This window comes from Anopheles coluzzii, chromosome 2, assembly GCF_943734685.1.
Source record: "Anopheles coluzzii chromosome 2, AcolN3, whole genome shotgun sequence".
NCBI lineage: Eukaryota > Metazoa > Arthropoda > Insecta > Diptera > Culicidae > Anopheles > Anopheles coluzzii.
Genome location: NC_064670.1, coordinates 111,999,052 through 112,016,108, shown reverse-complemented (window position 1 = coordinate 112,016,108; position 17,057 = coordinate 111,999,052). Strand labels below are relative to the sequence as shown.

The 17,057-nt window shown below is 44.8% G+C and overlaps 1 protein-coding gene across 1 annotated transcript in view; it reads right to left on the bottom strand.

Moving 5' to 3' along the window:
- The window catches only part of LOC120949015 (semaphorin-2A-like), an 89,262-nt gene that overhangs the window by 22,524 nt on the left and 49,681 nt on the right, over positions 1 to 17,057 (bottom strand). The window contains exon 3 of the mRNA XM_049605424.1: positions 8,507 to 8,558. Coding sequence (XP_049461381.1) covers positions 8,507 to 8,558 — 52 coding nt within the window. The remainder of the gene's footprint in view (positions 1 to 8,506; positions 8,559 to 17,057) is intronic.

Genomic DNA, 17,057 nt, shown 5'->3' with positions numbered 1-17,057 from the left:
ATGCCCCCGGTTCGCTATTGAAATAGTTTCCACCAGCCGAGCGGAAAATGGGGAAAATATTTAATTTCTCAAAATTAAATTAAATCCTCCCTCATCCCAACTTGAGCTGGGGAGTGGGGTTTGGTGGGGTGAATTTGAAGAGCCGATTGTCCGTGTTTTTTTTTTCTGTGCTGCCTGAGTGTGTGTGAGCGCGTTTTGTGGCTTGTCTTGTTTCACAGCTCCACCGCAACCCCTCACCGGGGCTTAGTCAGCATGCCAAGGGCGAACGGATTCCCGCCAACGCAGGGCAATGTTACGCGTGAGTGAGGCAATTTATATTTTCATAAAATTTTATTTCATTACTTGCGTTATTTATGACGTGCCGGCAGAAAGGGTGTTGGCGCCGGCCTTTCGGTAGTGCCGGCGGGCGGGTGTTTCCGTTGTCGGTGGAACAGGGTGGAAGTGCATTTTGTAAATTGGTCAGTTTTTAATTGATATTGGGCTGGTTAGTGTGTGTGTGCATGAGTAGCGGGGAGTTTTGATTAGAATTTTCATCACTCCATCACCACCCCTTGGATGACTGGGCCTGCTTGGGCGCCAAAGTGTACCTCCAAGCAATATGGTGAATCTCGTTCGATTCTAATCAGAGCGGCCCTTTGCGGTTGGATGAATAAATGTATTAACAGCGTGCAAAACGTTGTGCATGTATGTATATGTGTTTTTGTGCCCATTAAAGCAGAAAATTCCAGCTCAATACAAATCGGTTTGCCACTTCGGTTGCGATGGTACGCTTCGCCGGATTTGCAATAAACAACAAAACAGAACAAAGCAAAAACTTCCCTTTTGAGCCGTATGTGCGGCTAAAAAACGCTTCCGTCCCAGGCAACTCAGGATCGAAATTAGTGTCGTAAAATATGATTTGTAAACCGGAAATCGCTTTTGTATCGGACTTTTCCGGCTGCCGTCATTAGTGGCTTTTGCTATCGCGGTGGTGATAAACAGTGGCCAAATTTTCCACCCGAATAAGCATCCCACCGGTTGATCTCACCCGTCCGCCCAAAGCGAGAAATTCCTCAAAATTTATTTACTATTAAATGATGAAAAATGGCACACAGGGGTGCAATAAATTCGCACACTAATCACCGCGCACGACCGATTGGAACGATCGGCCCTGGATCGCCCAGGCGACAAATGCGCGCCGGGCCGATAATCCATCATTTGCTGGTCGGGAGCACGCACAACCGGTAAGCGGTGGCACCATTAACCGTTTGGTCATCAGGGTGTGTGCGTGTGTGTGTGTTTTTTTGTTCGGTATTCACACGCATTAAGCGGGACAAATCCGTCACGAAAAAAGCATAAAAGCACGCCACATCCCTACAGCTCCCTAGATTGGGATATTTAAGCTCGAGATCCCCGGTTTGTTCCGTGAAGTAAATGGGGGAAAAAATGAAACCATTTTGCTGGTGCGATGCTCGCTAACGTAGGCGGGAGAAAAAATATTAAATAAAAAGGCTTGACAGTTTGTTTTTCGTCCTGCACGCGTGCCCCCCGCACCTCGAAGTACCCGTAATACTCACTCACTCTGCTACAAATCATTTGACCGGAAATCGAATGTCACAGTCCCCCCACCGGTTCACACCGGTATCGGGTACGATCAGAAAATATGGAGGGATAGCGGGATGACAGTTTGTTTACCCCTGAACCAACACCCCCTCGGACCGGGTGTCTTTCTCCCCGGAGCGGTCAATGGTGGTCCGGCCACGTGCTGGATGGATTGCAAGCAGGATGGCAAAAATGGGAATAGTGTGAAAGTATCGGACCGCGGACCTTCGGAGCTCATAAATGTTAATCGTTCACATATCATTTATGGCTTATCTGTGCTGTCGTCGTCGTCGTCGGCAATGTCCCCTCGTTTAACTAATCCAGCGTGCATGAAGCGGCAAAGGACGCAAAGAGCAGCGCAAAAACGGTTATAGGATGCTGACGCCTTGGGTCGGGCTTGGGAAATTGTGGGAGTGTTTTGTTGTTGTTGTGTGTGCTTCCTTTCGTCCCATCTTTCCTTCATCGAAATAGCTGATTTGGTTTCGTTCAAAAAGGCTAACGAAGCTAAACGAAGACACCACCGCACGCAGCACCATCTTGTGCCGTGTGTGTGTGTGTCGAGTCATCGTGGGGCTAGCGCTGGACTAGCTCCGGATTGACCCTAGTCGGGATAACGCAAAAATGGCCACTGCCGGCCTGCGTTTGACCTCAGGCGTGTCATGTCGTCGTGAGCAAACCGGCTCAAGTAGGCATCGTTTCGTGTGGATTGTATGCTTTTTGTGGCTAACTGTGATCTTCTTCTTTTTTATTAGACCTTATCAGCATTGGTGACAGTTCGATTTCCGGTCAGTGTAGGTGTTGCAGCTAGGGTTTTTTCCGTTGTTGCCATTGCACACTTCATTTCCTTTTTATTAAGCTATCAAGATGACGCACATTTTCGTCCTCGTCGGCCGGGTCATGGAACATATGACGAGAATTGTTATCTTGTGGCCTGCATTGGTTCGGCTAGGCAATAGATGCAGTAAAGAAAAGTATTCTTCGTATTTTTAGAATGTAAATAAGTTGATATTATGATTGAAATAAAGAAATTCTCCAAAGATTTCAGGAAATAGAATGCATGGATTTCATACCTATACATATTTTTTTAATGTCAGTTTTGAACCGAATTAACATTCATATTATGAAAAAAAGCTGTAAGAAAAACGTCATATTCTACAAAATAGCCAAATGATAGACGGGCCTGCTCGAGCTGATTAAAAGGCCGAGTTAATTTTTCACAAAAAGATTTAAGTGTAAACCAAAAATTATATTATTACATGTTAACAATCATCAATGTTTTTAAATGCTTTTAGTTATGGATTTTATGAGAAAATCTTGGTAGGAGACCATGTACAATTTTAGCACATGAAATGAAAGGATGAAATGCAAATTGAAGGTACTTTAACTGTATATCCGAAGGTAAAATCTTTGAGCTCGAAGAAGTAAAGCCTGTTTGCAAACCTTTGACCTAGATTGAAAGGCACAGGCACGTTGAATCCACGACTAAACGTTTCCAGAAATGACGTCCACGTAGACCAAGATAAGATCGGAACCGATACGCTGAAGTGCCAATACCCGATCGATTAGCAGTAACATTAAATGCTCCATCAAATGACGCTCGGGACGCAGTGCAACAACTGCTTGCCAGCGGTGAAAAAAAAAACCGGGCCCCTTTACACACGCACCACTCACATCGAAAAGTCATTGCGTCAACGTACCGAGTAATCGATAACGATTGCACAGATGATCTCTCTTCCAGGCAAATGGCCACATTTGATGGCAGCCGCCTAATGGTGGTGATGCCTTGCTTTAGCACAGAGAAACGAAAAGGGAATGCCGGAAAAAAACACTCACACAAACACACATAACCATGAAGAACGTGGAGCGTGGAGAGATTCACCGCACGAAACGTCAAAAGGTGACACGATTATCCTGGCTGCAGCGATATCCGTATCGTTCCGTATCGCTCTGGCGAGGAGCTAACCAGCAAAAAAAAAGGTAAGCCACTCGCCCAGCTCGATGATACGGCCCGGAGACATTAAGCTAACGTCCTCCCCGGCGCCCACTGCACCCTTCGGCTGGCCACGCTCGAAACGTGAGGCGGAATTTGTGAGCGGCATTCTTAAAATGTTCCGAATATCCTGAAGACATATTCCTGCCCGGGCCGGCTTTCCAGCCAATGTGTGTGTGTGTGTGCGTGTGTGTGTGTGTGTGTGATTTCCCTCTTGTCTCTCCCTTTCAGGGAAAGCTTCTTCATTACAGCTTACTGTTGTTTTGCTTTTTTTTGTCCTTCCGCCTGTTGTGTTACCACACAAATTTTTATTTTCCTTTCCAAAAACCATGGACACCAAACGTCCCATTCTCATAGAAACACACACACACATGCACATCCTGTGCTCCCCGGATACGCGGGGTCGTTATTGCCGCAGGTGGCTCACGAATATTCCAGCGATGGCATGCCTTTGGTTTACGCGCTGGTCATACCATGTGGAGGTTCTTTTTTTTTTTGATTTTCCTTCCCGCAGGTTGAATTGAGTGTTTTCGAGGGTTTGTGGGAAATAGTGGTCGGCAAAGGGAATGACCGACTGCCACGCGAAGGGAACGCCTCGGGGGACAAACTTCGTGTCGTGACATTTGTTGGACATTCGGGATTGTGACAGCGTTTGGGATTAGCGTTCTGTGGGAGCAGGTTTCGGAGTCGCAAAAAGTCACCGAACAGTGTTTGCAATGAAAGAGAGAGAGAGAGAGAGAGAGAGATAGCAATAGACTAGGAGCAACTGAAGGAAATAAAATGAGAGAGAAAGAAAGGGAAGGGCAAACGAAGAGGGATATGCTGGCGTAATTTAATAAGAAAGGTCACTGTCGTTCTTTGATTGCTGGTTGAAAGAAAGAATGATGCAATTAATAACAACAGACACTTGAATTTTTATTCTCTACTTGAAGATAAGAATGAACTGAGAAGCTCAGCTTTAAATTAAACCTAAAAAAATCCAATGTTAGCATGATTTTCAAACTAGATTTTATCGATTGCGATAAATTGCTAACATTTCACCACCAAATGTGCTTCTACTGCTTTGTTGCAGTTTGCTGGAAGTTGCAAAAATAATTAACAAACAATTTTTACGTTTTAAACCTTCAACATCGCACGTTACATTCTGCATACACACTCCTCCATTAAAGGTCACGTAAAACAGAACAAAAAGCAAACGCTCCTTATTTAACAAGTCATATAGCTGGCTTGCGATGGCTTTTTTTATTTCTCCCATTCTACACAACACTACCCTTAACAGCCAAGGACGTTGCAGTAGCTGTGTGCAGTGCAGCAAGCAAACTGCAACCTCAACGAAAATCTGCCCAACGATGAACGAAACACTGGTGTCAGCGCGGTGGGTCGAAGAAAGCTCGACCGGAAAGATACACACACTGCGATAGTAGCACCGTGCGATGCCAGGGTGGAAGAGTGCCTGCAGAAAGAAATGCAGCAGTGAAAAACTCCCAAAACCTTAGACCGTCCATAGAGAGTGTAACAAAAGTGGGAGATGTAAAAAAAAAAACACGCTTTTGAAAAAACCAGCATCAGCTGCATTTTAACTCCGGTAGTAATTAATTTAGTTTGCTGGAGAGAAAGACAGCGAGAGACAGAGAAAGAGAGAGGTAACCACGTATGTGGGTAAACGTGGGGAAACCTCTGGCCCCAAACCACATGTGAGCACGGGTGCAAATCCGTGAATCCTCCACAAGGGATATGCATTTTAGTTAAGGCTAGGAGAAACTAGGCAAAAAAACGAGCTACAAAATAAAAGTGCTGTCGTTGAAGAACGGAGCGACTTGGTCCGGTTGCGGGCAGTGCCGGTGTTGCAGGAAGGTAATGGATGCTTTTTTTTTGTTTGCATCCATTCGTTGTTTTTACGTACTGTAGCGTTTATTGTATCGTGTAGGTTTTTTTTTTGCATGGATGGTTAGAAAATCACTTCCAAAACGGGTGTAAACACAAACCGCTGCACAATGAACCAGCACAGCAAGTGTTGTTTGAATAATGCCACAAGGTTGATAACCTATCACGTGTCGTTAGATGCTCATACCTTTTGGTATTATTGTATTTGTTACTTTTAATCCTTATTTATTTAAAAAAACAATACACTTTTGATGATTATTCCACAAAATATCTATCTAATAAAATATGGTTATGAGATAATTAAGATTCATTCTTACAATAAGGAATCTTGAGAACTTTATTTAACAGTTTATAAACCATTCCAAGATCCTTTAAGAAGGAAGGATAAGGAAGCTACAAATGTAGATTATTGTTATTATCATCAAATTATTTTGCAAGATTAACGATTTTGTTAATACACCATAACGATTTTAAATTATCTTTTGAAATATTATTTTCGATGAATATGGATTTTTTTGGATTTAAATTGCTATTTACGATATGAAAATGCAATTATACTTCAATTATTCTATATAATTTCCTTTAAGAATTATTATCAATAAAAAAAGGGTTTCTATTTTGCATTGAGTATTCTAATCTTGGGGCCCTTCACGATTCTAGTCAGTTTTTTGTATGGATTTTGACAGTTGTAGGCTGAAATCATGTAAACACTCCATACAAAACCACACACAAAACTAGCCTGCAATTTTCAGTCTAGATTATTCTAGCCTCAAAGCTTAGATTAGATTCGAGTACCTGCTCGAAAAGTGGCAAAGCAAGGTGATGTTTACATTTATCCCAAGGTGCATTAAAGAGATCTGGTGATGGAATGTAGAATCAAGGTGTGGACTACATACATAGGTGGTCTCATAGCATGTTTTTTATAACCAAATTTGAATATCAATTTTTGGCAGGATGGGTGAAAATTTTTGTTTAAACAAGCTTTCTGGAGGCTTGACAAATACACAAAACACTCTTAAAATCTTCATTAAGAAGCAGAAGTGGTAAAAATCAGCCTTCTAAATTCATACACCTTGGGATAAGCCCACCTGTATATTATACACACTAAGATAGCTGCTCGAAAACTGCTATACTATGCAAACAGCTGACAGGCTGAAATTTCAGCCTGCGAACTTAAAACGGAAAGGACCACCTTGTCCGAATAACTTCCGAATAACTACCTTAGGTCCGTTTGAGTGTTGTTGAAAGCAAACAAAAAATAAATTGTACATCAGGAACAAAACTCGCATTGAGTAAGTAGTTTGTTCAAATAAAATGATTCCTTTTCACTAGCGAAAACTATATTAAATATACCTACGAGAAAAAGCATCTAAATCTACATCTATATATGAAGCAGTTTATCAACAGCAGGTCAATTTTATTTTTCGTAAAATGCCACTTGTCGTTGATGAATATTTGCTTCCTTCACTCAAAACCATTCAAACCGAACCGATAGAAAAAAAAAGAAACACTAGCTTAAATATATGAAAAGAATCCCACCGGAGGACAGCTTCCTGTCGCGCAAAGTATATCCTTTTCATTGCGATGATGTGCTCCACCAAACAGGATTGCGGTATCGCTTTGATCGAGAAACAATATATTTTATCGTCAAAAAGCTCCCCGTTTTATCCCCGGGTCCGGGTGCCGCGAACGAAGGTTGGGTGGTTGGGAAATAAACATGCTGTTCACAAGATGCTCTCCAACGGTGAGCCAATGCACCGAATGCACACCAATGCAAACAATGAGTAGCGAAGGCAGAAGAGGAAAAAGCCGGCCAAAAAAAAACGAGGATAAAAGAGAGCGAGTGAAAACACATCAATTCCGCATCCGGATACCGGACGTCCTGTTTTTTGGGAGTGCTTGGTGGTGATAGTACCGCAGGGTTGAGACGTATGTGTGTATGTGTGTATGTGTGTTTTATTTTCGCTGCGCCTCACTCCGGTGCACAGCAAGCGCGGTGTGCATCTCTTTACCGTCCATTTTTCCTCACCCAGCCTCTTGCACACTATCCAATCCGAACGATAATCGAACGCTGAATGTGCCGGGGAGTGGCGATAGGGACGTGGGGTCAAAACAATTTCCCTTCGCTCCCCAAAAATGGTTCGGAAATGACTCCATCTAAACGGGTTGCTTTTCTGCTTGTTTTTTTGTTGCCGTTCCTTCGTCTCTTTTTTTTGTTGCATCCACGCCACATTTGCTTGCATCCAGCGCCACAGTTTGTCGATGCATAGCTTTCCGGCTTTCCCCGTCCACTTTTCCGGGTGCCGGTGAAACGCTGGCAAAGTGGTTTCAACAAGGGAGAGAGGAAAGATCAATTGATTTGAATTCGTACGTTAGTTTTCATCACCAGTTAGGACCACAGTTCACCTGGCAGCAGCTCATGTGCTCATGTGTGTGGCTGGCCGGGAGTGTGTGTGAGTGTGTGTGTAGCGTACTCCGCGGGGAACGGGTAAGGATGAGTTTGTTTTTGTTTCATTTCAAAGCAGACACACACACACACACAAACACCCCAAAAATGACCGCAGAAATAGCTTCCCACTAGCTTTAGTTGCTGTTTTGCCACTGGCCGACTACTGTTTTGAACGGGGACAAGCGAGGAGTGAGTGTGATGGGGCGGACTACAAAAACTAGTTCGTTTGATGTGGTTTGCAGATGGAAAACTTCACAACACTGCACCAGGGCTGGTTGGCTGCCGGTTGGTGCCTTATCGAAGGAAGCAGCAGCAGCAAAACAGGTAAAATGTGAAAGCAAACAAAAAAAATAAACATTTGGTGAATTGCTTCCTCCCACTCTGTCTATCTCTCTTTCTGCTAGCGGCACTCATGAACACTATTCATAGCAAAATTCCAGTTGAAAATTGCGACTCGATAATGCTGTGCTGTGTGCTGTGGTAGATTAAATAAAGAAAAAAATACAAATGTTGCCCGATTTTCATGTTTCAATTGATCATAAATGAATTAAGGAAATAGTTAGCTGAGCACGCGGTTTTTATTGTGCGGTGGTAGGACTTACCTCGCATGATGTCATGCTGATATTTTTCAAATTAAGTCGATACACCCGATTCCTGGAAGAGCGAAGAAAAAGATAGATTAATTAACACATTCGTAGCAACATGTATTGCTCAAACTTGGAATTTGTAACCATTAATTAAACGATACATTTTACGAATTTTATGAAACAGCTGTCAATTTAAAGTTTTTTTAATGATTTACCAGTAACATCAACGCAGAGTTGAGAATTAGTATGAGATAAGGATTAATTACAGAACCGTTATGAGTTATGCGAATCAATTTCAAGTCTGAACAGGGGTCAGAGTCATTTTACATTAGGGGGGTGTGTGTTTGTATACGTTACAGGATATGTTAAAGCTATGTATAAGTTCCTGGATCGCTATGGATATAGATTCAGTTCCAGGACTGTATTCAGAAGTAGAATTAAGCTGTAGAAGCAGTGTCAATGCTAAGACCTGGCATCAGTTCTAAGACCTGGCAGTACGGTAGACAACTTCAATCGTATGGTTAGGAATCCGACATCATTTTACGATAATGATGGTGATAATATGTTCCACCTCTTACCCCAGAACGGTAAGAAGTTCTAGAAGGACGGAAGTATCTTTGTAAGGAAGAATGTAGGAAGTATCTAACTCCATCGAATACAAGGCATCCCTGGCATACTTTAAATAGCTCGCCAAGAATCAACTAATAGATTTAGCGCACCACTTATCATGACATAACTACGGCATGCATATGACTAATTCCACTGGTACCAACGGTTTAACAGAAATTTACAAATCCTGAAAACGGTTTTGAGTGAATGGCATATTCGTCAAACGAAAGATTCACGCATTCGATATCATTTTTTAGATTTGTTTTTGTTAAATTATTGCAATTACATATAAATGACATGCAAGGTGCTTCAAGGACCAAATGTAAGATAATCTTTACAGAAATAAAATCATTCACTCTACCAACAATGGATTCAATCGATGCAACAGCGTAATCGAACCCAAACAGCACATAATGGTCCGCATCCTTTAGAGTACGTCAAACAGAAACATTGAACCCATAAATATCTCGCCAGAAATTTACCTCACCGCTTAGCATTAAGTAATACAGCAGCAGGATGCAGACGAAGAGCAAGCAAAAGCCACCCCACCAAATCATCGTAAAAACGCTTCGGTGTCGATAAAAAAGCACCTCAAGTTCAGGGTGTTAGCATAAACAGCCAAAATAGACACCAGCGTGAGATTAAAACTCCGCTCGCCACCCTTCGCACCCAGCTTCAGCTTCATCAACATTCCAGACCGTCCTCAACGCCCGTCCCGGCTTCCACGAATCGATCCACTTGTGACGCACAGGGCGTGTTTGTGTGTGTGTGTGCTTCTTCGCTTTTGCTGTACAAGCTCTGGGCAGCTTCACGTAAATTATTTTCCGCCTCAAGGAGACTCCGTTTGGGCTGGCCCGGCTGGGGTGGCCTTTCCGGCGGCCCGAATGACCATCCGTCCACTCCGCCGTTTTTTCCCAGGCATCGAGTCCCGGCAAAGAGCTGCGTAAGTGTATTGTTGAAGTATGTGAAGCGTAACCAAATGCTGGCAATTTGGAAGAGCAGCAAAGCGATAGAGAGACAAGTAAGTGAGCCAACGCAAAAAAAAGGACGTCCTTCCTACACCCAAAAGCTTATCACACAAAAAAGAAAACATGAAATGAAGCAACACAAAAACCGCACAACCGTTAGAGACCGATTCGCACACTTTATGAATTATTTATCTCCTTCTCGTGCTTTGGCCTGCCTGCGGTGGTTCTTGCTCAAAGTTCATGCTGCCACTTTCCGCGGTTTTTTGCTTACGCTGTACTGCTGTTAGGGGGGCAAGCAAGAAACCTCCCGGAACCGGATCTGTACAACCATCGTAACCAACACCACCACCACCACCACCACCACCACTGCTACTTCATTAGCAATTTCTGTACGCACCCGCAGCCGACCGGACGACACAACGCCCAGTTGCCGATCCATCAATTGAGATTCCGGAATAAAACACCTTTCGGTCGGAAACATATTAAATATTTATCCAGCGTAATAGACTACCCAAGGCTCCGTTCCCGAAAACCGTCCAAAAGGACGCACACACACACTTACACCCACACACAAAGGAAACTTTCCCAAGCTTTCGTGAAAGATTCGTGGCAGCGTCAGCTAGGGAAGGACGAACGGTGCCGCCGTTAAATATTAGGCATGAAGCACGCAAACAGCCGGAAAGGTACGTTGGCGCTGGATTGCCTTCCCGGTTTTCCTGCTTCTGATAAAAGCTGACAGCTGTTACTGTTGTGCTGCCTTCGAGGTGTGGTTTTCCTTTGGCCTTGGCAGAGCCCCAGCACGGACGGTCCCTCGGACGAAGCGGACCACAAACGGAAGGAGTTATTTGTGTTGAGTCAGTTGTTTCTCGATTTCTCGAGCAGGCCCAAAGTCAACCCAATAGCTGTCCCATCCCATCCCACCAGGAGCAGTCCAAATCGACGGCCGATTTTGGGCCAATCGGTTGGGTTAGGCTGAGAGTTATGAGGTGGATACCGATCCTATCCCGATTCATCAGCAGCTGTAATGGATAGCTTCTTAGGATGCGCCCCGGGGATCCCGGGAAAGAAAAGCCGTTTGCAATGTGCGGCAATTAAATAGTGCTACCTTCAGCGGAAACTACAAAACCAAACCCAATTGATGTTGGTGGTGCTGGTGGCAATTAAAGCGGCCCATTGTTACCGCCCACAATTCTTTCAAGTCTGCTAAAGCCGCTCAAACGGGAAAGTGTTCCCGGGGCTCGTGTGAGCAGTGTTTCGTTGGCATTTAAATACCAATATCGCTCGACGGTGCCTCTTCTCTATCGTACGGCATTAAACGGAAGCCTTTCGCGCGTACGAAACGCCTACCCACCTTCGAACGAAGCTACTCGCTTTTCATTAATGCCGCTTTTTGGCGGCACTTAGGGCCCGTTGCCGGATGAGCGAACTCATTTTCGGCTACAACTCATCTCTGCCCTGCCATTGAATTCGTGACCTTGAGTGAGGGGTTGAATTTTCACCGAAAAGCTCCACTTCAAACTCTTAAGGGAAATTAGTGTCTTCGCGATTGTTTCGCTCTCGCTGCTAGGCGGGTTTTCGTGCGGGAAAAAAGTGCCCTTTCGCGAAGGTATGCTTATCCGAAATTGTTCGGATCAAATTTCACTCCCTGACTCGCTCTGTGTGTGAGTGTTTTCAACGCAATACGCAGTACGCAATGGGGCAATGGCCAAAGAAAAAGAGGCAAAAAAGCTTGATAAGCTTATTGCTGCTGCTGCTGCTGCTGCTGCTGCTGCTGCTACCACACTCCGTAGAGAGTGGAAAAATATAGCAAAAAATCGGAACAATTTGCAGGCGAAACAAAAAAAAAAAGAAAACCCATAACGTGAAGAGAGCCCGTGAAATAAATTACATTGCGACTTCAAACACCGAACAGACATGATGACGATGGCAGACGGACGGGGTGAAGGCGGCGACGGGCGGCAGCAAGTGCCTTAAAAAGTTTGTGCTTGCGCACACCGGCTTCGCAGCTAAACCAACGGGGATAATTTAATTTTGCGCCCCTTTCGAAAGCGTTTACCTGCGCAGTGAGGAGTCCCACGGCACGGGACGCTTTTATTGTGCGGCCCTCCTGTGTCCTGTGTGTGTGTGCGGGAAAGCTTCTGGGACACGGGGCGGCACCGAACCGGCGCTGTCTACTTTCGCCCGCAGTTGGGTAGATATTGTTCGTCTCCCCGGTTCAATTTATCTCTTGTTTTCTCGGGCACTTCTCGGGCGCTCGGCTCGTCACGATAGGACGGTTGATTTATTTCATTCCCAGGCTTTATATTCTCGGCGAAGCACGGGCACATTTTGGCTCATTTCTTACGCTTTGAAGTGTGTTTTGGTAGTTTGGGTTTTATATATTTGAACTTTAGAAAATTAGGCATTATATTTCATACATCGTCTTACTATTGTTCCTGGTTTTCAATACATGTGACCTTTATTTACTTCTAAAACTTCTTACTGCTGTCGGTCATCCGTTCCTTGTCGCAGTTAAGAGCCTTTCCGCGAAATCGTTTTGTTTGATGAGTTTCACATTCACCCTGATCGGTAGTCGGAAGTCGAACGATAAAGAATGTTTTCCCGAGCAAATTGTTTGCCGATATCGAGTGTAACTTCTCCCTGCAACTTTATCAAAATGCCTACTCAGCGCTGCTTTGCGGACGGTTGCGCCCTGCCAGTATCCCTACGTGACTGTGATTGTTAATGAAGCTTTTGACGAACGTTTATGGAGCGAAACACTCACTACAAACGATGCTCCTGCCTGACCGCTCCAGTTTCATTTACACCGTGTGAGAGGGCAGTTCGGCAGATGTCGGTAGCAATTTTCGCAACGAGATAAGCGCACATGTATAGCGGGCAGCGGGAGGCACCAGGATTGAGTCAAGCAAAGCCAAAAGAAATTGCTGGGACGAGAAAGATTGAAGGAAATTTCCAACGAATGGTCCAACTGGCACGCGAAGTCTCGTCAAAGAAGACTTTAAATCTTGGTTTTATCTTGTGAGTGGTTTCAATTTCAGGACTGTATTGCTACCTTTCTGTTTTGTGTGTTTTTTTTGTGAGTATTCAGGACTTAACTACGAATGACGAAGAATGTTGGTCGTGGCCAAAAACAAAAACGAAACTCTAATTGGAATTTATGACGACTTCTCCCTCGCAAAAAAAAAAAACGGATTCAGAAGCAAAAAATCTTTTTTATTTCGTTCCTATGAGTCTATAACTTCTTGAGCGTTGAACGCACAGCAAAAGTCAGCTGTATTTTTCTATCTGGAGCGCAAGAGAACTAGGACATCACAGTGGGGAAACTGTGCCAGTGTCATGACGATGGCTCTTCCCTTTCGCTTGTCATCTTCTGAGACGTCGTCAGCGTTAAGAAATTTGCTGCTGAATATTCTCCTGAACTCGTCTATCTGGAGGTGTGTGTGTGTGTGTGTGTGATCGCAACGCAAAAAAGCGCGATCCTACTCAGTGGATGAACTTCTCGTTCTCAAGGTATTTCTGTGGGTGTGTGTGTGCGTTTACCCATCCTTTCTCATCTTGACTGCTTCGGTTCTACCAAAGCATAAGAGCTAACGGAATGCTGGCGAAGGAAACTTTCTTCTGTTTTTAGCTTCACATCTGGATCATCTGGCACACTTTCGCACTCTGTCTGACAGGAATGGTGAGCAGCTTGAAGCGAACGAGCCTGATGCCTACCAGACTACGGGTACGGGTGGAGCAACAAATAAAAAAAAAATACCCCATTAAGAAGAATTTGCTGTCACTAGCGGGCAAGAGAAAGAAGAGCGTGATGAAAAATTTATTTCAATTTGCTTCCAAACGCTCAGCCGCTTTCACTCTCTTATCTTATCACTGTCAGATGCTTGAAACTTTGTTTCTTGCTTTGCGTCCCGTTTCCCCGTAGTTGACCGTTTGTGTCCTGGACGGGTTTGATTGTGCGCTGAAGTTTCATTGCCGGTGAACGTTTAATCTACCCCGAAACCGGGGACCGGACGGCGTCCAAACACCCTACAGCTGGAGCTGGAGGGTTCTGGCTTGTGTGTGTGTGTGTGTGTGTGTGTGTGTGCAAAAAAATGAAGAAAAATATCCAATTCATTAAGAAGTGACATTAACATATTTTATCTTCTAGCCTAGCTACACACTGGCCACACGCCCTCCGTTTGCTGATTAGTGAGTGACGGTGTCTGCAAACAGAATCCCGCCGGTAATCCAGCCAGGATCAAGTCAACATGGGCAGGAAGTAAGCGCCAGCTGTCATGGGAAGGGAGAGTAAAAAATAATCGCAAACGGAAACGCACGGGTCTGCTGTTAACTGTTGATTGTGCTGAACCACAAGATAGGCGTTAAACTTCTTGGGAGGAGAAGCACAACTTTGCCTAATTTGAGCTGCGACGTACGCAGGCTGATAGGTTTTTGACAAATTATTGAATGTTGTCTGCTACTCTGTTGGGATTGTTTTTTGGGCGTCAGGCAAGACAAATTAGCGTATTTTGCGTCTGGATTGTCTGAATCCTGCTTCCTTCCTGTTGCACTAGGGAGGGAGAAAAACAAGCTGTTGCTTTTAAATGCTGCCGCAATGGTGCTGGGTTATTTAGGAAGCAATGAGGGCGAGGGCTTAAGAGCTGTTTTTAGTGCTGAAATCCCTCTGGATTACATATAAACCTGTACTGAGGTAAGAGTATTAAAGAACTGACAATAGCATAATACCATTTGTCTGTATCGTAAAACAAAATATTGGAATGTATTAGAAAATCGTGAATGATGTGTCGTGTGTATTTGTTTCAAACTTTTAGTTAGGATATAAAATACTTTATTAATATTGACTATTATTGAACTATTAAAATATTGACACGCACATCATAAAGCTTTAAATATAAACCCTTGAAAGGTTCATTCATTGCTAGAAATAGTAACAAACAGTCATCGACAGGACTTTTCAATTCCCTCGAAACTTTAGATCACTAAAACACTCAGATAGCTACCGTTTCTTGTCGTTTCTTTGGGTAAACATAAAAGCGATTTCATACGATCAAACACATACACCCCCACAAACCCCCAGAGCCACCCACTCGCAAGCGCCTCCACACAGCTTGAACACAATCAAACGATTTCTCATTAATCTAAGCGCCACTCATTAGGAAGCAATTTTAGTACCAATTAAATAAACCATACAAAAGGGAAGCTTGGATTTTACCTCAACCTCAACTAAGCGGGCGATTTAGTGCGTGGGAGAGATAGTGGAATGGGGGGGGAGGGGGGGTTTAGTAATTCCTTCCACAGGTGGATGGTGCGTGGTACCGGTTCCCACAGCCACCGACCGAGTTGCATGCCTTTGGCTTAGGTTAAAATAATCCCGGTATTGATGAATGATGGTTCGTGATGGATTTTGGCGAACCTTTCACGGTGTAAATTTCGGTTAGCTGTACAGCGCGCCCACCTCAAAAACTCGCCTCCCTACGCTCCCTTCCCTCCCTGAATACACTGTGTAAATGTTAGAAAACGGGGGAAAACTACGGGCGGAAACGTGATGTGCGCACGCCCACTCCACCCAGGGCGGAGGGAAATCCACTTTGCTACTACACCACCACTTTACAAGCGCTTTTTCCAGGTAGCTGATAATATGGCAATGTGACACCGGCTCTCATTATTCACCAGCAGGGGCACCACCCCTTGAAGAAGTCTCGGCTACACACGGTGGGCACGGGTAATTAAAATTGGCTTCGTTAGTGTGAAACCTCACCCATTGAAACACTGGGCGCACCCGATACCCGTGTTTTTGGGGGCAGCACCGAATCGGGACGCGTGCGGGAAGGATTTTCGGGTAAATGAACGTACCCATCCACAGCCAGGCTGCTCCAAAAGGACATCGGGAAAAGGTGACGGAAAAGGTAACGTCACCATCGTTACCACGCAGCTCATAAGTGTTACCGCAGTATCAACTTCACCATAATAAGTACGATGTGATGATTATTTTCGAACAAACTTTGCTTTCTCGCCTCGCCCTGATCTCTGGGACGATTGGGGAGAAGGAGGATTGAGGAGGTGTGGTGTATGGAGGGTGCACTTTGCCGAGGTGACACACAGGACGACACGTGGTGGGAGTGGTTTCAGGTGGTAAAATATTTACCGAAATCCCGAAACCGAAACCTTCAGACCTTGGCAGAAAACCTGTGCCAGGATCGTGCTCATCATCCTGAACGGCACGGCAACATCATTCTTATCCTCATCAATCCGAGCACTTCCGTGTCGTGGCGGTGGTGGTGGTGCTGGTAATGGTGGAGGATGGCTCCCAGGAAAGCAATACCTGCTTAAGCCTTTGGCCCGTCTAATCTCGATGCTTCTGGCAACCACGCCGGCTGCCGTCGTCGTCGACGCACCGGCGGCCCACCCCTAGATTGGCCCAGAGTTTGTCTTCACACGTGCCCTGCACGTGACGCATCCCATTAAATCTTCATCACTGTTTGTTTTACGCCAACGGCAATGCCGGGCGAACGGCTCGGCCCGGTCTTTCTCTCTCTCTGTCTCTCTCTCTCTCTCTCTCTCTCTCTCTCTCTCTCTCTCTCTCTTTCTCTCTCTGGCAGGTGAGCGATTGGAGCGCAGGCAAATGGGATGGATTCGGTTTACATCGTTATCGCATCGCCGAAACGGAGCAGTTGCGAAGAAATGGAAAGCTTTCAGCCTGAGGAAGGTGCCAGCTGGCTTGCGCTCTGCACGGCACGCCCGGACCTGTACGCCGAGGTTTTGCTTACTGCAGCAGCTCACCGACAACGACTTAATAGGAAATGAGTTGTCTTTCACTTTCAATTTGCTTGCAGCTACAGTTTACTTTCATCCCGGGAATACAAAAAAAAAAAAAGATGCGTCGAGGTTAGTCACTGTGTGTGCCCCTCTGTTGCTGTTGTTGCTTAAACCAAACGAGGAACGCTTTAAATCGCAGGCAAGGATGAAGGCAGCCACATCTAGGCGGGAAA